Raw genomic sequence first — 19351 nt, 5'->3', positions numbered from 1 at the left:
CCACGAGTTGACTGGTCTCTTTGTCGAATATCTTTATAGACTTTATGGTTTGCCCTATTAGTGAGTGATTGAGGTTCTAAGTTCATTGGCCATTTCTAGTAGACGGTTTTTGAGAAATTGGAAACCGTTGGATAAACTGAGAGGGCAAATCAAACTATGGAGGATATGCTACGCATATATGTCTCTTGCAAACAATGTGATTGGGAGTGTTACCTCTCTTAGATTGAGTTTGCTCTTAACAATGCTAAGCATTTGGCTATTGGCTATAGCACGTATGTTCTTATGTATGGTTATGAGCCAAAAGTTAAAACCACCGATTTGCCGTTGAGCTCAAGAGGGTTAGAATACAGTTTGTGGTCGGCTTTTTGCACTATATGCAAGAGATGTTGATGATTGCAAGGAAATGCATTAAAATAACTCATGATTGTGCCATGTTTTATTCTAACCAATATCATACTCGTCCAAAGCTCTAAGATGCTGAGAAACCCTTCCCATAGTTCATTTTTGTCCTTGGGTTTTAGGGTTTCACTCAGTGGATAGCCCCAAAAAGGGGTTGGGTGCCCACAATTTGGCCCCACCCTAGATAGCTGGCACCTCATGCTAGTGCCCATCTAAATAGTATTTTGCCTATTTATAGCCTTCTTCAGTCATTCAACCCACCTCACTGACTCATTCCGTCAGTCACCCATCATCTCTCTCCTCATCATCTCTTTCTTTCTCTCTCCTCTCCTTCCACCATCATCATCTCCTATTGCTAGGTGCTAACATCCATCATTTGGGCTGCGTTTTAGGAGAGGAGAGAGATAATGAAGAGAGAGATGATGCCACCATTGTCATCTCTTGCTACTAGGTGTCAACCTCCACCATTTGGGCTGCATTTTTGGTGGCAGCCTCCCTCCTCCTCAACTAGCACTTTCCTTCCATCATTGGCGACAGCTCGTGTGCTCCCACACCTTGCATTTAGAGTCCACACCCAATTGGCATTAGCTTCTACTTGCCTAGCATCGTCTTCCATCCTTTAGGCGTCACTCTTGCAACATGTGTTTGGCTTCTTGGAGATGTTCTCTCCACCTGGTGTCTTCCTCCATCATCTTAGTGTCAGATTTGCAGCCCTTGCATCTTGCATTTGGCAATTAGGAGGCTCCACCCATTTGTGCTTGCTACTTCTAGGATCTCCACTTTAGTTGATGACCTTCTCCTCCACCAGGTGCAAGCATCAGAGGTTGTGGACACTTGTATTTTCAGCTTCTGGTTCATCTTCACCACTTGGCATCACATCCAGCTGTTGGCGTCAGCTCATAAGGCTTGCATTTGTAGACTTAGAGGCTTCTTTGGTAGTATTCTTGCTCTAGGTGAGATCAGTCTTCATCCTTGCATTGCAGACTCAAAAGCTTCTTCGGCAATCTCCCTGCTCCAGGGCATCTTTTGTGCTATGGCACCCTTGTATAAGATTCATTTCATTATTCAGTCCTCCATCATCTTATTCATTTGAGTTTCTCTTTTCTTCTCAGTGTTTTCCATACACACTTTGTGTTTCTTCCCACAAACCCTATTGTCTCTTTGGTTGCTCAGCCATTTCTTGACACAAGAGGGCATGTGGATTTACCTTAAAAGTCCCAAAGGACTCTAATTCAATGATTGCTGGCAAGTGCTATAAGTTATTTTTGAGGTATTGTGGCACTTTCCAAATTACCAAGAAGATAAGCTCGTAACCTACGAGCTTGACTTACCATCAAAGATCTGTTTACCGTGTTCCACATGAGTTGTTTAAAAGAACAAGTGGTGCATAGTTGCCAAGAAATTTGTATCCTATGTGTAGGAAAAATAGAAAATATGTAGACATTTCAGAAATATAGAAAACGCCATAATTGATCTTCATATTTACTAATTTTTAGTTGGCCTGTTTTTAAGTCTGATAATATACCCTTGGCAACCATGGACTAGTGCAAGGTCAATTGATAGTTTCGATTGAAGGAGTCTTGTGGCTTGAGAATGCTTCTCGATATGTTTCACTTGAACTCCAATTGAGTCTTGACCATAGGACTAAATAATCGTGTCTTTATCTTGAACATTTGATCAAGCAGAATTGCTTAGAGGTGGAGGCTACTTGGGAGTCAGTACATTCATTGAAGAGTCATTTTTTCCACTTTGTTCCTAAGGATATTGTTGAGGACAAGTAGAAGAACCTCTCAAAGGTGGAGGCTACTCGAAAGTCGGTACATTCATTGAAGAGTTTTTTTTTTCCACTTCGTTCCTAAGGATATTACTATGGACAACAATCATTCATAAGGGAGAAACTATTACATCCTTGGACATCTAGATGGGCGTTAGTAGCGTTGGTCATGAAGGGACTTAGTGCAAATGGACTAAGGGCACTTTTGGGTTAGGGCAATTTTGTCCTATTTACAGGTCTTAAGGTCTTATTTTGCACATCATTGTGTGATCACCACTCTTGGACTCTTGGCCCGTGGGCTGACACGTGTGTGCATGGTGATGGTGTGGGCGGGTGGTATGGGACGCCATCTCTTGGAATGTGGTCGTGACCCAGAGTGTTGCCAGCTCCCAAGCTCGGGGGCGAGCCCGCTTGGCTCTATGGCTGGGAGGTGAGTTAGATGTCCAATCTATGCATATCCGTGGATTTAGCTTGTGTCGTGTAGGATCCTAGGTGGACATTTTACAATTGATGACCTGCCCACCTCCTACAGTATTGCTCAGCCTGTGACATGCCACTTTCATCTTGTTTGTTGACCACTTATCGCTTGTCCAACTTAGATTGTTGATGCTGCCCTGCCATGTAGTCAATTTTGTTGTTGCTTCTTCGAAAGGAGTTGTGTGTCTGCCCGCATATTGCCAAACTTGCCGTCTACCTTGGCTTCAGTGTGCTGGTGCATATCAAAGCCCTACTGGTCATTAGTCTTCAGCCAAGTATGTCCCTTGCTATGATTCTTGACCTACCCAACGACCTAACTGTTGTTGTTTGTTGCCTGCCTGATCTACTGCACCACTCAGTTTGCCTTGTGTCACTTGCCAACTGCCCTGTGCCATGTCTTCAGCTTGCTCAGTCACCATCGTCACCACTTCTGGGCACTGATAGCTCCTGCTCCCCTCTTTGCAAGATCCATTCCAGTATGGATCCTAGGTGGATATTTCACAATTGATGACCTGACCACCTCCTATAGTATTGCTCAGCCTGTGAAATGCTACTTTATCTTGTTTGTTGACCACTTATTGCTTGTCCAACTTGGATTGTTGATGCTGCCCTGCCATGTCTGTCAATTTTGTTGTCGCTTCTTCCAATGGAGTTGTGTGCCTGCCTGCATATTGCCAAACTTGCCATTGTCTGGCATTTTTGCGAAAATCAAATCTACCTCAAACATGTTGGAAATGTTATCTTGTGACTTGTGAGATGGAGCAAGCACACGCGAGTTAGCAAAAAGGATGCAATAAGTTTCGATTTTGAGTGATTGAAAAGGCAGAGGGCAAACTCGAGATTGTTTAGGACAAAGATTGCTTTGGAAGTCACAAAGTTTCTTGAGTATGTCAGATGTGGAGAATGCTCAAAGCCTTAGAGAAAATAGAAGGCTGCTAGTGGGCAGTTAAAGGTATAATGTTTTGTTTGTAAAAGGGACAGCATGAAGCTTTAAGAAAAGCTTTAAAAGCTTTAGAAAATGTAGAAGGAGAAGAAAAAGCGAAAAACGCGGCCAACAGGAGGATTATAAATTGGGAGGTTGCTGATCGTTACAGAGGGGGTGCCGATGAGAAGATTTTTTCAAAGGGTGGCAGCCATACTTTTGGGGAGAGAACGAAGGATGAAAACTAATGTTATTTATCTTTGAATCGGAGCAGCTGTTTGAAAAAGGGTGTCATCATCGAATACGAAGGAGTGAGGAGTGGAGTGTGGATTCTAGATTTGGAGACGAGCGTCCAGGGTGGCCATTGATTAGGTTGAGGGTGGTAGTGTTGAATGGTTTTGATTTATATTGTGAGACGGAGACTTTGAATGTTAGGGGAGAACAACCTAGTGAGTAATATTCGACGGAATCCAGCGGCATCACTAAAAGTGATTGCTGAGAAGTTGGGAGACAGAGAAGAGGTGACGAGGTTTTGTCAAAAAACCAGATGCGTAGTTCAGATGAACAACCTTGAACATTATTTGACTTGTATGTGGAGATTATATCAAAGCCCTACTGGTCATTAGATGAACAACCTCGGCTTCAGTGTGCTGGTGTATATCAAAGCCCTACTGGTCATTAGTCTTCAGTCATGTGTCCCTTGCCCTGATGCTTCACCTGCGCAATGACCTAACAGTTGTTGTTTGTTGCCTGCCTGATCTGCTACACCACTCAGTTTGCCTTGGGTCACTTGCCAGCTGCCCTGTGCCACGTCTTCAGCTTGCTCAGTCACCATCATCACCACTGCTGGGCACTGATAGCTCCTGCTCCCCTCTTTGCAAGATCCATTCCAGTATGCAAGCCTTCAATTCTTCTCCGGTGCTGCCTTGTAGTCGGTTCTTCATCATTGGTACCTTGAGAATTCATTGTGCTTTACTTGTGCATTCATTTCCATCATCCATTGTTATTATTGAGCATGCATCAGTTACTTGTTTTGTTTGTACTTTTGTATTCCATCTGTTAGTCCTCTTGTCTTCAGAAGCTCTCTCTTTTTGATTGGTAAGATTATGCTCTTGGTGATTTTCCTCACAACAATGTTGGGTGGAAGTTGGAACAATGCAGTCATAATCCCAGTTTAGGTGAATCTCCTTATTGAGGTTTGATGTTCTGTGTTGGCATTGTCTTAATTAGTTTTCTGTGAAAATATCATCTCGTTAATGAAAATGTGAAGGGTATTTGTGCTAAATATCAACAAACATAAGGGCAATGATAATTTTTCATATTCTTTATTTTGACAGCTGAAAATCAACATGTTAAATCACTGAATCAATGCACTATAGTGCGGTTGGGACTTCCAAAATGTTTGTACAATGGCTTTATTTAGGATCATATTTTTTCACTATGTTAGTAAAAATGGCTTAACCAAGGCCAAACATATTCAACTACTTAAGTGTCTTTATTGCATCTAATCACCTACGAGTTCTTAAATTAATGTTTTGAAGTGTTCTCTAACCCATATCTATTATAGCACTAGAAATTGCATCAAAAATTTATGTTATCAGGCCATGTAAGGGTCAAGGAATATATTGTGTGCTTTTTGTGTTTCATGCAGAATTGGCATATACTGATTTCTTAAATGTCGATGACAATGCAGCAAATGGCTACCATGATGGAGCTTGGATCAGAAGATGATCCACGTTCATCCACTTTCTCACTCATGGATGAAGACCATACTCTTGGAAATTCTCTTCGATATGTTTTGAATCAAGAGTAAGCAATTGCTCTCTCTTGATTGTGCCTTCTTCCTTGACACATTGGCTTTAGATAATTTGACTAGCTTAAGCATATAATAAACCGTGACTACTTTTTGGGTATTGAGTTTTAACATCTAACTTTTGCTGCAGGGATATATCTAATGAGATCCTTTGTTTTTGGCTTTAAGATTGAGTGGAGGTGTATAAAATTTACAAGACAGCAACGGGTGGATATGCCACATGCATGGTGCCATCTTTTGGCTTATGCACAAACACCAGTTTGAGGATTTTGTCCGTTGATTTGCTTTTGTCCTTGCAATTTACAGGTCTGGCAGAATATCTGCCTTGTTGATCAGTAGGTTAGACCATATTTGGTTGGACTTGTTTGCCTTTTCCCTATTCATATGAGCACATCTGTACAAACAGTTTCAGTAGGAGTTCTGACTTTCCCCTCTTGTTCTGTTTTGTAAACAATTTTCTCTTTCCAAAATTTTTGGCTGTCTGCATCATTGTAATTGTCTGATCATAGACCCTATCCTTGCCATTAAAGCTCACAGGAAAATTGCTGTTTGTGGAGTGTTCTGGTCTGGACTTAGGTTTCTTGCAACAAAAGTCTTCGGAATTGATTGTGTTTGTTGGTGCAGTAACTTTTCAGCACCCCTAGCCTTGTACAACAGATTTGTGGCAGTCAACTAATGGCAGCTGTTGAGATGGCAAGCTCAACATGTGCGGACATTGATGATGGACCGCCTGGCTAGATGGGTCCGCACGGCTACACTTAGCACATTGGTGGTCATTATGATACTCACACGGCCATTGACTTATCACTTATGATAGTTAGTTTATTACACCTACCTATAGCTGGCAAAGATATAGCGCCAGTCGATTAGTGTAATTTGTTATGCACTGTTTGACTTAGTAGATCACTTTTCTTTATGTTGTATCTTATCTATACTTTGTGTACATTGTATAGTGTGTGGAAGAAGAAGAAATCAGTAAGAAAACGTTTTAGTCTCCATCTCTCTTCTTGCGTTCTTGAATGAGCTTCCTCTTGTGTATACAGTGTGTTTGGCACAGCAGCTCAAGCAAGTTCTCCCACCACACGATTCTTGACATGGTATCAGAGCCGCGCCACTGAGAGAGGCTGATTTTGAAGGTTGAAGTGAAGGAAAAAAGCAAGGTTCGAGTAAGCAAGCAATGGGTAAGAAGCTCTCCCATTTTTCCACTCTTTCTCTTGGATAGTGTCTGTGGAGGCACTCGAATCAGGATAGAGTGAAAATCTCAAATTGCTGTGAGATTTGGTGTGGGAGCAGAGTACTGTAAATTTTGCAAATAAGCTTTTTAGGGCTTAACCGCAGTTTTTTTGGGCATCTGAGGCCGTTTCAGGCCCCGTTTTAGATTCACAAGGTTGCAAAAAACACTTTCAAGGTACATTGTGATTTCGGCTGTATTGACCGAAAGTACGTGCACATGTTACAGATTTCGAATCTGTAAATTTTGAGGTGTTTGCTAGGAAGCAAACATAAAGTTTACCTGCAAATAGGTTGCAGATTACATGTACTATTGAGCAATCAGTGTAAAAGATTACTTGGTGTATTGCTGTGTACTTATTGTGAAAGATTGCAAAAGACTAGCTTACTGCATTGAATCATTTTTTGTGATAATGACAAAGAACAGTGGAAATCCTATCATTGAGAAACTCGACAAGAACAACTACCATTCATGGAAGTTTTGTATGACGAACTTCCTCATTGGAAAGGGCCTTTATGAGTTTGTTTCAGGTGAAGAAAAGGAGCTAGAGTTGGGTATTCCTCGACTGCAGATGAGTTAAAAGCATGGAAAGAATAGAATGTAAAAGACAAAAGTGTGATGTATTGGCTATCTGCAATCATTGATAATACGATGTTGGGATATATTAAGAATGCAGAAACTTCACATGCAGCTTTGACAATTTTTGAGAATATGTTTTTAATAGATACAAAGGTACGGAAGATTCAACTCAAGCAAGAGTTGAATATCTTGAAGAAAGGGGAAATGTTTATCAATGAGTATGTTTTGAAGGTGAGAAGCATTGCAGATGCTTTAGCTGCAATTGATGCAATGCTTGATAATGATGATTTGGTTTCATTTACTTTAAGTGGCCTTAATAATGAGAAGGTATGGAAATCATTTGTTACTTCAGTGTACGTACAAAAGCCATTTTCAAATTTTGATGAGCTGATCTCTCTTATGATTATCGAAGAGATCAATATGCAAGGTAACTCATTTGAAAGAAATCGTGAATAGGTCAAAGCATTTTACTCAAGTTCAGGAAGGGAACATGGTAGATCCTCTTCGATAGGCCGTGGCATGGAACGTGCTGGCGATAACTAGCAAAACAGGTTCAATCAGCAATTTGGTAAAATGCAGGTTTCAAGAGGCCGAGGAAACTTTAGAGGCAAGGGGAGATCTAGAGGAAGAGATAGATGACAAAACAGAGGTTTTAAAAATTTTACTATTGTTTGTTATTATTGTGGTAAGATTGGTTATATTGTAGCCCATTGTTATGCTAAGAAGGATGATATTCGCAATGGTAAATTGCAGTAAGGAAACTATGCATTATCTTCATGACAGAATGAAGACAAAAATGAGCATCTATTTGTTATGCAGCATATGATGAATGCAATTACAGGAAATGGAACACATGATATATGGTATGTCGATTAAAGTGCATCTAATTATATGACCAGTCGTGTTGAACGGTTTGGAGAGATGTAAGACTTACAAAATTCAGGTTATGTGCAGACGGGTGATAATTCATGCCACCCGATTTCACACATTGAAAAGGTTTCCTTGTTCTTGTATGATGGCCAGACAAAGAGTCTGACAGATATATTACTACATGTGCTATCAATTATAAAGAATTTAATGTTTGTTGGCCAAATGGTAGAGCAAGGGTTGCAGGTTCGATTCAATGCAAAAGGTTGTTTTGTAGAAGACTTTAATGATAAGTGTAGGTTGGTCGTAAAAGGAAGTAGAGTTGGCCGCATGTTCACTTTAGATGTTGGAATTCTTGCAATGGATGTTGCTATGTATATTAAAGAAAAAGGAGTGGTTGCAGAGATTAAAATATGACATAAACGTATTGGACATGCAAATGTGCAAAGGTTGATATTAATGCAGTCCAGAGAATTGGTTATAGGGTTGTCTTCTTTTAGAGTTGCAGACATTCATAAAGTTTGTGAAGTATGTCAGTTTGGTAAGCAGGCGAGACAACCCTTCTCGCATGACAGAGAAGTGAGCAGAAATATACTTAATGTAGTGCATATAGATGTTTGGGAGCCTACACAAAATGTATCTCTTGGTGGCAGCAAATACTTTGTTACATTTATTGATAACTGTTCAAAGAAGCTATAGATATATTTCATGAAGGAAAAGAGTGATGTATTTGAGCACTTCAAATCTTTCAAGGCAGTTGTTGAAATAGAAACATACTTGAAAGTAAAATGCTTGAGATTAGATGGAGGGGGAGAGTACCTCTCTAATGAGTTTAGTGACTTTTTGAGGACTCATGGGATAAAGAGGCAATTTATTTGTATGTATACCCCATAACAAAATGGAGTTGCAGAAAGAAAAAATAGGCATATTACAGAAGTTTCACGGGCATTAATGACTGAAAAGAATATATCAAAATATTTTTTATCTGAAGCTGTCCATATTGCTGTCTATATTATGAACAGAACCCCCATAGTTGCAGTTCATGGGATAACTCCCGAAGAATGCTTTACTGGCAAGAAGCTTGATGTATCACACTTGAAGGTATTTGGTTGCGTTGCATATGTTCATGTGTCAGATGAGCTACGAAAGAAGCTTAATCCAAAGGCTGAAAAATGTATTTTTATTGGATACTCTTTAGAGCAGAAATAATATCGTTGTTATAACCCTGTCACAGGTGAGTTCAGAGTGAGCAGGGATATTATTTTTGATGAGATGAGCAGTTGGTATATACCTGTTGGTGATATATTAGATGATGATAATGATAATGATAGCTATGTGCATAAAGAAAAGCAAGAATTACGGAGTCTTAGTGGACTAGAAATATCATATGGTACTACACCTATAGTGATTCCTTGGTTTGGAAGACTGAGGAGTAGCCCCATATCTTCTGGTGTATCTATAAGTGTTAAAGGCAAAGACAAAGGAAAGAAGAAAGTGCTGGATGGTAATGATGTATCTACTAGTCATTTGGAATTTGATGGAGATTCTAGTGGTTTAGTGAGTTTGGATGATGAGCTTGGTATCCCTTCAGTTAGGACACTAGGTGTACAGAGAGCTCATAGTAATGTAAAGGCTCCATTGAGTGATCCAGTGGTATGCAAGTCTAGTAGGGTCAGATACCTTGTTAAAAGATCTGGCTTTGAAGGTTATGCAGCTCACCATTATGTTTATATGGTGAAACTAGTTGAGGATGTTGAGCCCACTTGTTTTGAGGACGCTGTTGGTCATGCTCATTGGGATGTAGTAATGTATTAGGAGATGGCTACAATAAGACTTGGGATTTGGTACCCTTGCCTAAGGGTAATAAAGCTATTGGCTGTAAGTGGGTTGCAGATGGTTCAGTTAGCAAGCATAAGGCTAGGCTGGTTGCAAAAGACTATACTCAAACATATGGCATAGATAATGAAGAGACATTCAGTCTAGTTGCTAGGATGGCAACTGTTAGATGTGTAATTGCCTTGGCAGCAGCTAAAGGTTGGAGTTTGCAGCAAATGGATGTTAAGAATACCTTTTTGCATGGTGAATTGCAAGAAGAAGTATATATGGAGCAGCCAATAGGTTATAAGGATTTAGAGCATTTTACATATATGTGCAGGTTAAAGAAGATGCTCTATAGACTGAAGCCAGCACCTAGAGCATAGTCTGATAAGATTTGAGAGTATCTTGTTAATATTGGATTTTGTATTTCCGATGTTGATCACTCACTTTATGTGAGAAGGGGAGATACATGTTTGATCATCATAGTCATTTATGTGGATGACTTGATTATTACAGGTGACAGTAACAATGGGATTGCTGAAGTTAAGGACTTTCTGAAAAAGAAGTTTGAGATCAAGAATTTGGGTGAGCTGAGATACTTTCTTGGTATTGAGGTTATGAGATGTGATGATGGTATATGGCTATCCCAAAGGCAGTATGGCTTGGATATGTTATTCAAGTATGGTATGACAGCATGTAAGTCTCTTTCAATACCATTGGAACAAAATGTGAAGTTGAGTGTTGATGTTGGGGATGAGATAGAAAACCCTACTATGTTTAGGAGGATAGTAAGGAGTTTGATTTACATGACTATCACAAGGCTAGACTTGAGCTATAGTGTTGGCTTTGTTTGTCAGTTTATGTAGATGCCTAGAAAGCCTCATTTGGATGCTCTTAGACGTATATTGAGATATATGAAGTCCACTTTATATTATAGACTTTTTTATGAGGCAAGTAAGGATGTATAGGTCTTTGGATATACAGATGCAGATTAGGCTAGTAGCATGTCAAACAAAAGATCTACTAGTAGATTCATGTTTTCCCTTGGTAGTGCAGCAATTGCATGGAGCAGCAAAAAGCAACCTACAGTTGCTTTATTGAGTACGGAGGTTGAGTATAGAGATGCTGCTATGGCAGCATGTAAGGTGGTATGGTTGCAAAAGTTATTAGGTGATTTGGATGTGCAGGAAGATGGTCCAGTTGTCATTCATTGTGACAACACGAGCAACACACAGTTAGCTAGGAATCTAGTGTTCCATGCTAGGACAAAATACATTGAGGTGCACTACCACTTTGTGAGAGAGAAGGTACTTACAGGAGAGATTGACTTGGTATATGTCAGCACACAGGATCAGATAACTAACATTTTGACAAAGGCATTGGATGCAAAGAAGCTTTGAAAGTTCCGAAGTTACTTGGAGTTGCAGAGATAGAGTTGAGCTTGAGGGGGAGTGTTGAGATGGCAAACTCAACATGTGCAGACATTGATGATGGACCGCCTAGCTAGACGGATTCGCACGTCTACACTTAGCACGTTGGTGGTCATTATGATACTTACATGGCCATTGACTTATTACTTATGATATTCAATTTGTTACACCTACCTATAGTTGGCAAAGATATAGCGCCAGTCGATTAGTATAGTCTGTTATGCACTGTTTGACTTAGTAGGCCACTTTTCTTTATATTGTATCTTATCTATACTTTGTGTACATTGTATAGTGTGTGGAAGAAGAAGAAAAAATCAGCAAGAAAACGTTTTGGCCTCCATCTCTCTTCTTGTATTCTTGAGTGAGCTTCCTCTTGTGTATACAGTGTGTGTTTGGGGCAGCAGCTCAAGCAAGTCCCCCCACCACACGATTCTTGACAGCATCATTAGATTTACTGATTGAGGTGTGTACAACCATTTCAAGTTTGTTTGTCGAGGTTAGCCATACACATCTGAGACAGAAGATTGTTGTGTTTTTACGATAGACAACAAGTGAGGTCCCTATCTGGGCTATCCTCTAGTATTTCCATTGAGACTCCCTCTTTGAGTTCATTTGCCTTCAGAAACAATTGTGTTATCATTTGCAAAGTCAATACAACCATTTTTGTTGCTTTCAGTTAGAGGAACAATTTCAGAATTTAAAATTTGATGGAAGTAACATTCTTGAACAAGCCAATGGATTAGATCAAGGAAGTTGGCAAAGGGAGGTTTTTTATGATACTCATGTCATGCACCCAATGCAAAAGCTTTTGGAAATTGGAATCCTTTAGCATCTTCAACAATGCTATCAATGCTTAGAAGAAGTCACCTAACTTCTCAAAGTTTTAAAATTCCTCCCATTATATCTCTTCATGCTCCAAGGTGTGATAAGAGCAACATTAGAAATAATCCCAATAATGGCAAATAGGTGATCCCTGCTATAGCTAGTGCAAAGGACTGTCTACTTGTGGGTTATCATGGTTGCGGAGGTCATCTCTAGAGATTACTAAAATTGTAGTTCATGGATAATGAGGCAGCTAGACTTGAGGGGGGGGGTCCTCTTTGTAGACATGGAGGTTGAGGTAGATGAATGTGTAGGCGAGATTATTCCTACCAAGTTTTCCAATCAAATACCCTACTTTAGTACATGCTTTTGTTTGTAGCACTAAGAGATGAGTTATTCAATGATTTTTGTAACTTGTCAAGAGTGAGTCAGTGAGTGACAGTGTGTATAAAGTACCAATTTATATGCTGGACATGTAAGTGACCAAACTTAAGTGTTAGAGAGCATCACTTGTGTGTGAGGACTTATTTTGAGTGGTACAAGTCTTCCAAGCCGAAAAATATAAAAACGTGACATGTTTATTAAAAAAAAGTGCTTTTAGGCTATTCTAAGAGGATTTTCACAATTTTGCTTGCATTGGCTTGTCGACTAGGTCTATTTGCTTCGATTTGAGTACTTGGATGACCCTATTCTTAGTACGTATGTAGTTATGGTCAAAACAAGTTATAGCCAGACATGGAAGAAAAACAAATTCAAGAAAAGCACTAATGCAAACAACAAGAGTTTGCAAAATGCATGAAAGGCAACAGTGAAAGCAAGTATGAACTGCTGTAAATGGTTGTAAATTAGAGATCTGAGCCATTGTTATAGGTATGGGCAAACAAACAAGTGATCTACTGCTGTGATTAATAGGGCTGAAGTAAAAGACAAATGATTCTACCTCTATGGGTGTCTTTAGCTTTAGAAAAGCCTGCCTATAAGAGGTTGCTTTTGGGACAGATCTAAAGATATCTTTACCTATTGTTGTAGGTGAGAAGTGAAAGTGTTTGTGTGGCTGTAATTGAAGAGATCTCACAAGATTTTACTAGAGAAAGAGAGCTGAAGTGGTTTCGGGTTGTTTGGGCTATTTGATAGGGTATCTTACAGTATTTCCAAGTCCTTTCTTTGTATTTGCTGTTGTAATTTCTTCCGGGCTGAAAGAGTGGTGCTAAGCTATCGTCTTAGATAGAGTTTGCCTAAGCTATTGTCTTAGGCGCAGTGTATTCAGCTTGAAGGAATTTATTGCAATTGTACAGAAGAGTAATATAATTGCTTATTGGGTTTGTCTGTTTCTTGTGTTCTAGAGTATATTCAAGAGTTCTTGTTCTAGCATCTCTTTCTTCCGTTTGCCTTCTCTTTCCCTTGATCCCTAGTGGATTTAGGTGTAGACCTTTCCAACCCCTAACAATGGAGAATGCATTGGATGATGGAAAATAGCCATCAGACAATGGAGATGTTGAAGATATGTAAGAAGACTGATAACTTGCTAAGTGTGGGGGTTGTCTTAAATAGGCAGCCTAGTCAAAAACTGACCAAACTATTGCATAAACTTCGACTTGTTCGATTGGACCAACTATATGGTCCAACTATTTGATTATTTCAACCGTTTGACTGGTCCAACCACTGAAACATTGGAATGCTAGTTGCATAGTATGAACGTAGGCATGACCAACCTAAAATTTGAAATTCATTGGTTTAAATAATATGCAGCTAGTGCGAACACATATGTAAGCAATATAAAACTGAAGTGCAACGGTATTACCTCTGTCAAACACATTAAATGATAGTCATATAAAATACTAGAGCTCCTAAGGTCCTTGTTTAACTTTTACTAAGGCTCATAGGTAGAAGATGTGTGTACATGACACAAATATTTACTAAGATCCCCTCTCAAATCTTGGATGTGGCTAAGGCCAAAGAAGATGGAATGGATCCAATGGTAGCAAGAGAGCAATAGTCTAACAATGTAGGCTGTTGATGTAGAAAGCTCGAAAGAATTCCATCACGATCTTGAAAAGCTTCCTTTCTAACAGAAGGGCCAAGGAATCTACAACTGCATCATCTAAATTGTCCCCTTTTGAAATGAATGGGGCATACGAGGGAACCATTAGAGGAGATGATTGGGGATAGGATGGAACTTGTGGGATAGATGGAGCACAGTTGGAAATGGGTGTGGCAATAGAAATGTGCCTCAGAGGGCCCTTCTCAATGGAAGGGTAATCGAGCCTATATAGCCTTTGCTCTTGCCATCTTGTCCCAAGAATGGCTCTTGTAGTAGAATCCTCAACACAGATAGCATGGTTGGTGAAGACAACCTGGGTATTGAGTCTAGTAAGGCTTGAGAGGAGATGGAAGCCCAAGTTTGGAGCATGTAGGACTTTTGAGATGGAGCTTCATGGATGGTCAACCAATAGCAACAACACCCCAAACATGCACTGAAGAAATGTTAGCAACAATGACTATAACCTTTGATAGATAGAGATCTTTGAGCCAAGCTCCTGGAGGAGTCATATGACTAGATGCACCACTGTCGATAAGCCAAGGCCTCTCTAATGATGGGACAAGCATAGAAGAAAGCTCCATCTTATGGATGTGAAGGAACACTATCTCATGAGTAATAGTTGGGGTAGAAGTGGAGGGAGGCTTTGATGGTATAGCTACATCCTTTGCTCTTGGACAAAGATGAGGGTATTTCTTCAAACTCTTGTCCTTAGGGTGCGAGGCCTTTCCACAGGTGGACACTTGGAATAATCTTTTCACTTTCCTTCTGAATTTGTATCAAAGTCCAAAGAAGACTTCAAGTGCTTAACTTGCTTCTTCTTCTTGTTCTTGACCTTGTAATGAAAGCTTTTGTGGATATAGATTCATCTATTCCAATCTCTTTGAATCACACATCTTATTCCCAAAACAAGTGGGGCATGCTCCTTCCAAATAATATTGACCTGAACTATGGAGGTGAGTAAACTAATAAGACATCATACTTACAGAAATGGGAGACGAGTAACAAGAATCATTGCCATATCTTTGGATGCTATTATCCTATCAAGGGATACAAGCTCATCCTGTAACTCCCCTTCTTGTTGATGTGATCCTTCATGAAAGGAGAGTCATTAACTGATAACATTCAAAGCTTCTTCTTTGTGGTAATTCAATGGGCAAAGATCTTGATTTGATAGAGAGAAGACAACTTTATCCAAACCTTTGTTGCGGTTTGGATCTTGGGAACACAAACAAGAATTGAATCTTGGAGGCTCATGAAGAGAAATGATAAGGCTCGAGAGTTGAGGTGATTCCAAAGAGCCGCATGGTTAATAGTAGAACCAGTATGAAGATCATCCATTGGTCAGGGAATGGGATAGTCACAAGAGGCATCCAATCTACGGTTGGACTTTGCAAGACCAAAGGGAGTAGTTGGTGCCATCCAACGTGTGGTTTGACAAAGCTGTCTTTGGTACATCCTATTGCCTTACACATATTTTATGGTATCCACTTTTCAAATCAGTAAGGCTGAAAATGGCTGACCCTTGCAATTATTCATGATATCATCGATCCTAGCAATGGAAAATTAATTCTTGATCATGATCTCCATGTACCAAATCTCCAACAATATGCACAGCAGTCCTGTGCCAAGGATAGGGGCACACATAGCCATCATGGAAATAGAGGATGTTGATGTCAAGGACGAGCTGTAGAGGAATACTTGGGGTCCAACTTGTCAAGTACCCCCATTGGGACAAGCTGTAGAGGGAAAATGCTAGATGTCCAGTTTGTTATGAAGGGGATAAGAAACATAATTGTGCATGACCATGACACACCTGGGCAGAAAAATGCAGGTCTCTCTTGCTGGGCAGCATGAAAACACAGGTCTGTTATGCATGTTACCCTTTAAACTGCCATGGAAAATCCGTTGAGAGTCCAAGACTTCTCCCAATGCCAAAAATGCAGGCCTGTGCTGCTGGGCAGCATCAAACAGAGGGCTTCCTTGCATTTGTGCAAACACAGCTCCTCTCATTGTGAAGGTACCTCTTGTACATCCCCCAACTGATGAAAGACACTGCCAAAAGACCTCGGTTAGGGTGTAGCTGTATCTTATGTTGACCCAGTATAAACTGCTGTTGATACTCATCAGCACCTCCTCCAGGGCAATAGATACTCTACCAAATCAAACACGAATTTTCGTGATGATACCTTGTTAAGAGAGTGGAACGGAGAAATGAATGAAGACATGAATGCATCAAGCCATGCCATCGAATAGATGGCAAAAATAGAGATACAAGATGGCATCCCCATAGCAACATGGAATGGATGGATTGGATGCTAGGAATTACGAATGCCGTGAAATGGGGAAAATGTTCTTAAATGTTAGAGCATTTCTACAACTGTTCTCAACAGCTGTTTCTTGTCAGGAATGTTCCCATCCCATTCCCCTTGCACAGCTAATGGGCAAGACAAACGGACCCAAACAATGGAAACTTTTTGCCCTTTTTTGGGAGAATCAACTCTGCGTTGTCTTCTACCACTCTTTTTATCAGTTTTTGCAGCTAAGATTGAGTTGTTCCAGCCTTAGATCTCAAAAATGAAATCAGGGGAGTGCATCTTCCCAAGTAGACATATCAGCTAAGTTGTAGATTCAAGCTTGAAAAATGGCAGGTGCCACATGGCAAATTTATGAATGTCTGGGTGTAATTTTGGCATGTTTCTGTGTCCATTCTAGGCAACTTTTGATCCTGATCACTCTATTGTTTCGGGAGGTTTAGAAACTCATTTTCTGTGAAAGATGTGCTTGGTGGGTGAAAAGAGCCAGTTGCTTAGTCATGCTTTTTGTACGACATGCAGCCCACAACTTGCTTTACATGTCATGTACCACTAGTTGGGGTTTCAGCCTGTAGATGGGCTGTTTCCCCTCGTCCATTATTCATGTAAGCTCTCTTAATCTGAAACATTGGAGACACTTTTGGCATTTAGCTCTTTATGGTGCTCGGGTCATGGTTCATAGTTCAAGGAATTCTTCTATGCTGTTATAGCAGATTACAGAAGTTTACAACCATTTTCTTTTGGTATCTCTTGCATTCTAGTGGTTTCTTTTTGCTGTAAGCACTTTTAGCATTTGGTCCCAATGCATCAATCCCATTTTGATTATAACTGAAGCCTTGTGTGCATAGATGTTCAATCAGGAATATATTATTACCACTCTTGAAGATTGTAATTTTCTTTTCGATATAATTCAAGTGTGATTGCTTCTTCTCACATTTTAGTGTTTCATTGTAAATTTGTGTTTGACTAACACTTAGTATATTGATACTTTCAAGTAGTTGAGAGTATAATGACAACCTTTTCTCTAGAGATTCGTCAAACAAATGGCTTCCATCTTGCATAAGAGGGAAGATGTAAAATAAATGTTCCATGTTAAACTGTCCTTGACAGCCGTATTATTAAAAGCAGGGCATCTTTTTGTTCACATGAAGAGAAGCTTTGGAACAAGAAAATTTGGCTATTTAGTAAACACATGTTTCTTTGTGTGTTAAGTCAAACATTTCTGAAACATGCTTTTGTTGCAGTCCACGAGTTGAGTTCTGTGGCTATAGTGTTCCTCATCCATCAGAAAATCGCGTAAATATCAGAATTCAAACTACAGGTTCTCTCTCTCTCTCTCTCACACACACACACACACACACACACACACATCTCCTACATTTGCATACATCATGATCGATCCCAAGGTATACGAGCAGCAGTATCTGGTGGCAATAACATCTTGGTGCGGTTCCAGGTGATCCAGCAAAAGATGTACTCAAAGACGCCCTACAAAATCTTCTTGTGATGTGTCAGCATGTCAGAAAAACTTTTGACAATGCAGTTGATCAGCATAAAGTTTCCAAGGGATTGAAGGAAGTAAGCATGAAGTCTGGCATCACCGATGCTCCAAGCAGCAAAAGTGCTCCCTCGCAGCGGAGGTCAATCAAGCATGGTTCATCATGAAAAATGCATCCAAGCAATTTAGGATGTGTTTGAAACCTGCTGTTTTATGGTTTACCTATTTCTGCGAGTAAAGTGCTTATGTCTTTACAGAAGACTAAGCTGAGTTTGGATATGTGGATATTTACACTACCTTCTCCACATGTAAAACTATAAGCTATTTTGATTTTTGTTATATGAAACACCTTCTATTACTAGTAGTATTGAGCATCAACATAGAAGTCATTACTTCTTGCTGTCTTTGTTTATCCCCTTGTTGATTGTATGTGCATTTTTATAACTTTCGCATAACTGTAGTTCATCCTTTGATTTTTTGTTTTCCAAATATATCTAGAGTGGTGTGCAAGATTTGAACTCAAGACCTTTTGGTCACTATGTACGTTGATATTGAAAGTGATGTGGAGAGAGCTAAAAAAGGTGTGCCCTCATTTTATGTTTGCTAGAAAGATTTCTTAGGAGAACAAGATACACTAAAAGGAACATGTGAAATCTTGGGAGATGACCCCACATCGACTTAGCCAGCTCATATGAGGAAATGCAACTCAAATTAAGGCTACCGGGGAAGAGGTTAAGTTGGCTTTTTGTGTTGAGAAGTATGTATGTGAACTCTCCTTGTATTGGAGAGGATAAGGGTAGCTAGGTGTAAATGAATTGGAGGACAGGGGAGCAAGGGAAAACCCTAACTCTAACTTCTCCAGGGCCTATATAAATTGCCTAGTACACCCTCACAGTTGAGGAGAGTGTACTAGTTGTACCTTTGAACAACTTACTAAGCAAGATCTTTTTGTACTTGAGCTTTCTCTCTTTCTCTTGTGCACACTCTCATACTTTCACTCTGATTTTCCACATGGTATCAGAGCCATCTCTGATCCTTCAGCTTCCGTTAGCTTCCTTACATCATTAAGTGCACATGAGCTTTCAACTTCTACCTCTTGTCTCTTGACCACCATAGCCACAACTTGACCCACCTTTGTTGGAGGACTTGGGGAGTGCATTTCAGCTTGAGGTTTCTTCTAAAGAACTCCTCCCTAGCTCAAGGCGCAGCAGCGTGGCATGAGAGACCCCAACGTCGTGGGCACAGAAGGGTGATATTACTGAGAAAGCAGGAAAAGGCGTAGTTTGGGTAGCTTGGCATCTCTGCGTGTAGCGTGGTCTGCAGGTGGCGCATTCTTCTTGGCCACCATAGGGATTTCATAGCCCCCCT

General features: G+C 40.1%; 1 protein-coding gene across 2 annotated transcripts in view; it reads left to right on the top strand.

The window, feature by feature from the left end:
• The window catches only part of RPC14 (RNApolymerase 14 kDa subunit), a 43795-nt gene extending 25427 nt beyond the window's left edge, over positions 1-18368 (top strand). For both annotated transcript variants that reach the window (XM_087661963.1, XM_087661964.1), the window contains exons 2-4: positions 5266-5381; positions 17730-17806; positions 17942-18368. In XM_087661963.1, the coding sequence (XP_087518089.1) occupies positions 5269-5381; positions 17730-17806; positions 17942-18150 (399 nt within the window). In that variant the 5' untranslated portion in view covers positions 5266-5268 and the 3' untranslated portion in view covers positions 18151-18368. The remainder of the gene's footprint in view (positions 1-5265; positions 5382-17729; positions 17807-17941) is intronic.
• The last annotated feature ends 983 nt before the right edge of the window (positions 18369-19351 follow it).

Source organism: Lygodium microphyllum, chromosome 21 (genome assembly GCF_053477565.2).
Source record: "Lygodium microphyllum isolate KBCC chromosome 21, Lygodium_microphyllum_v1.1.10, whole genome shotgun sequence".
Classification (NCBI taxonomy): domain Eukaryota; kingdom Viridiplantae; phylum Streptophyta; class Polypodiopsida; order Schizaeales; family Lygodiaceae; genus Lygodium; species Lygodium microphyllum.
This window is presented reverse-complemented; position numbering and strand designations above follow the sequence as displayed.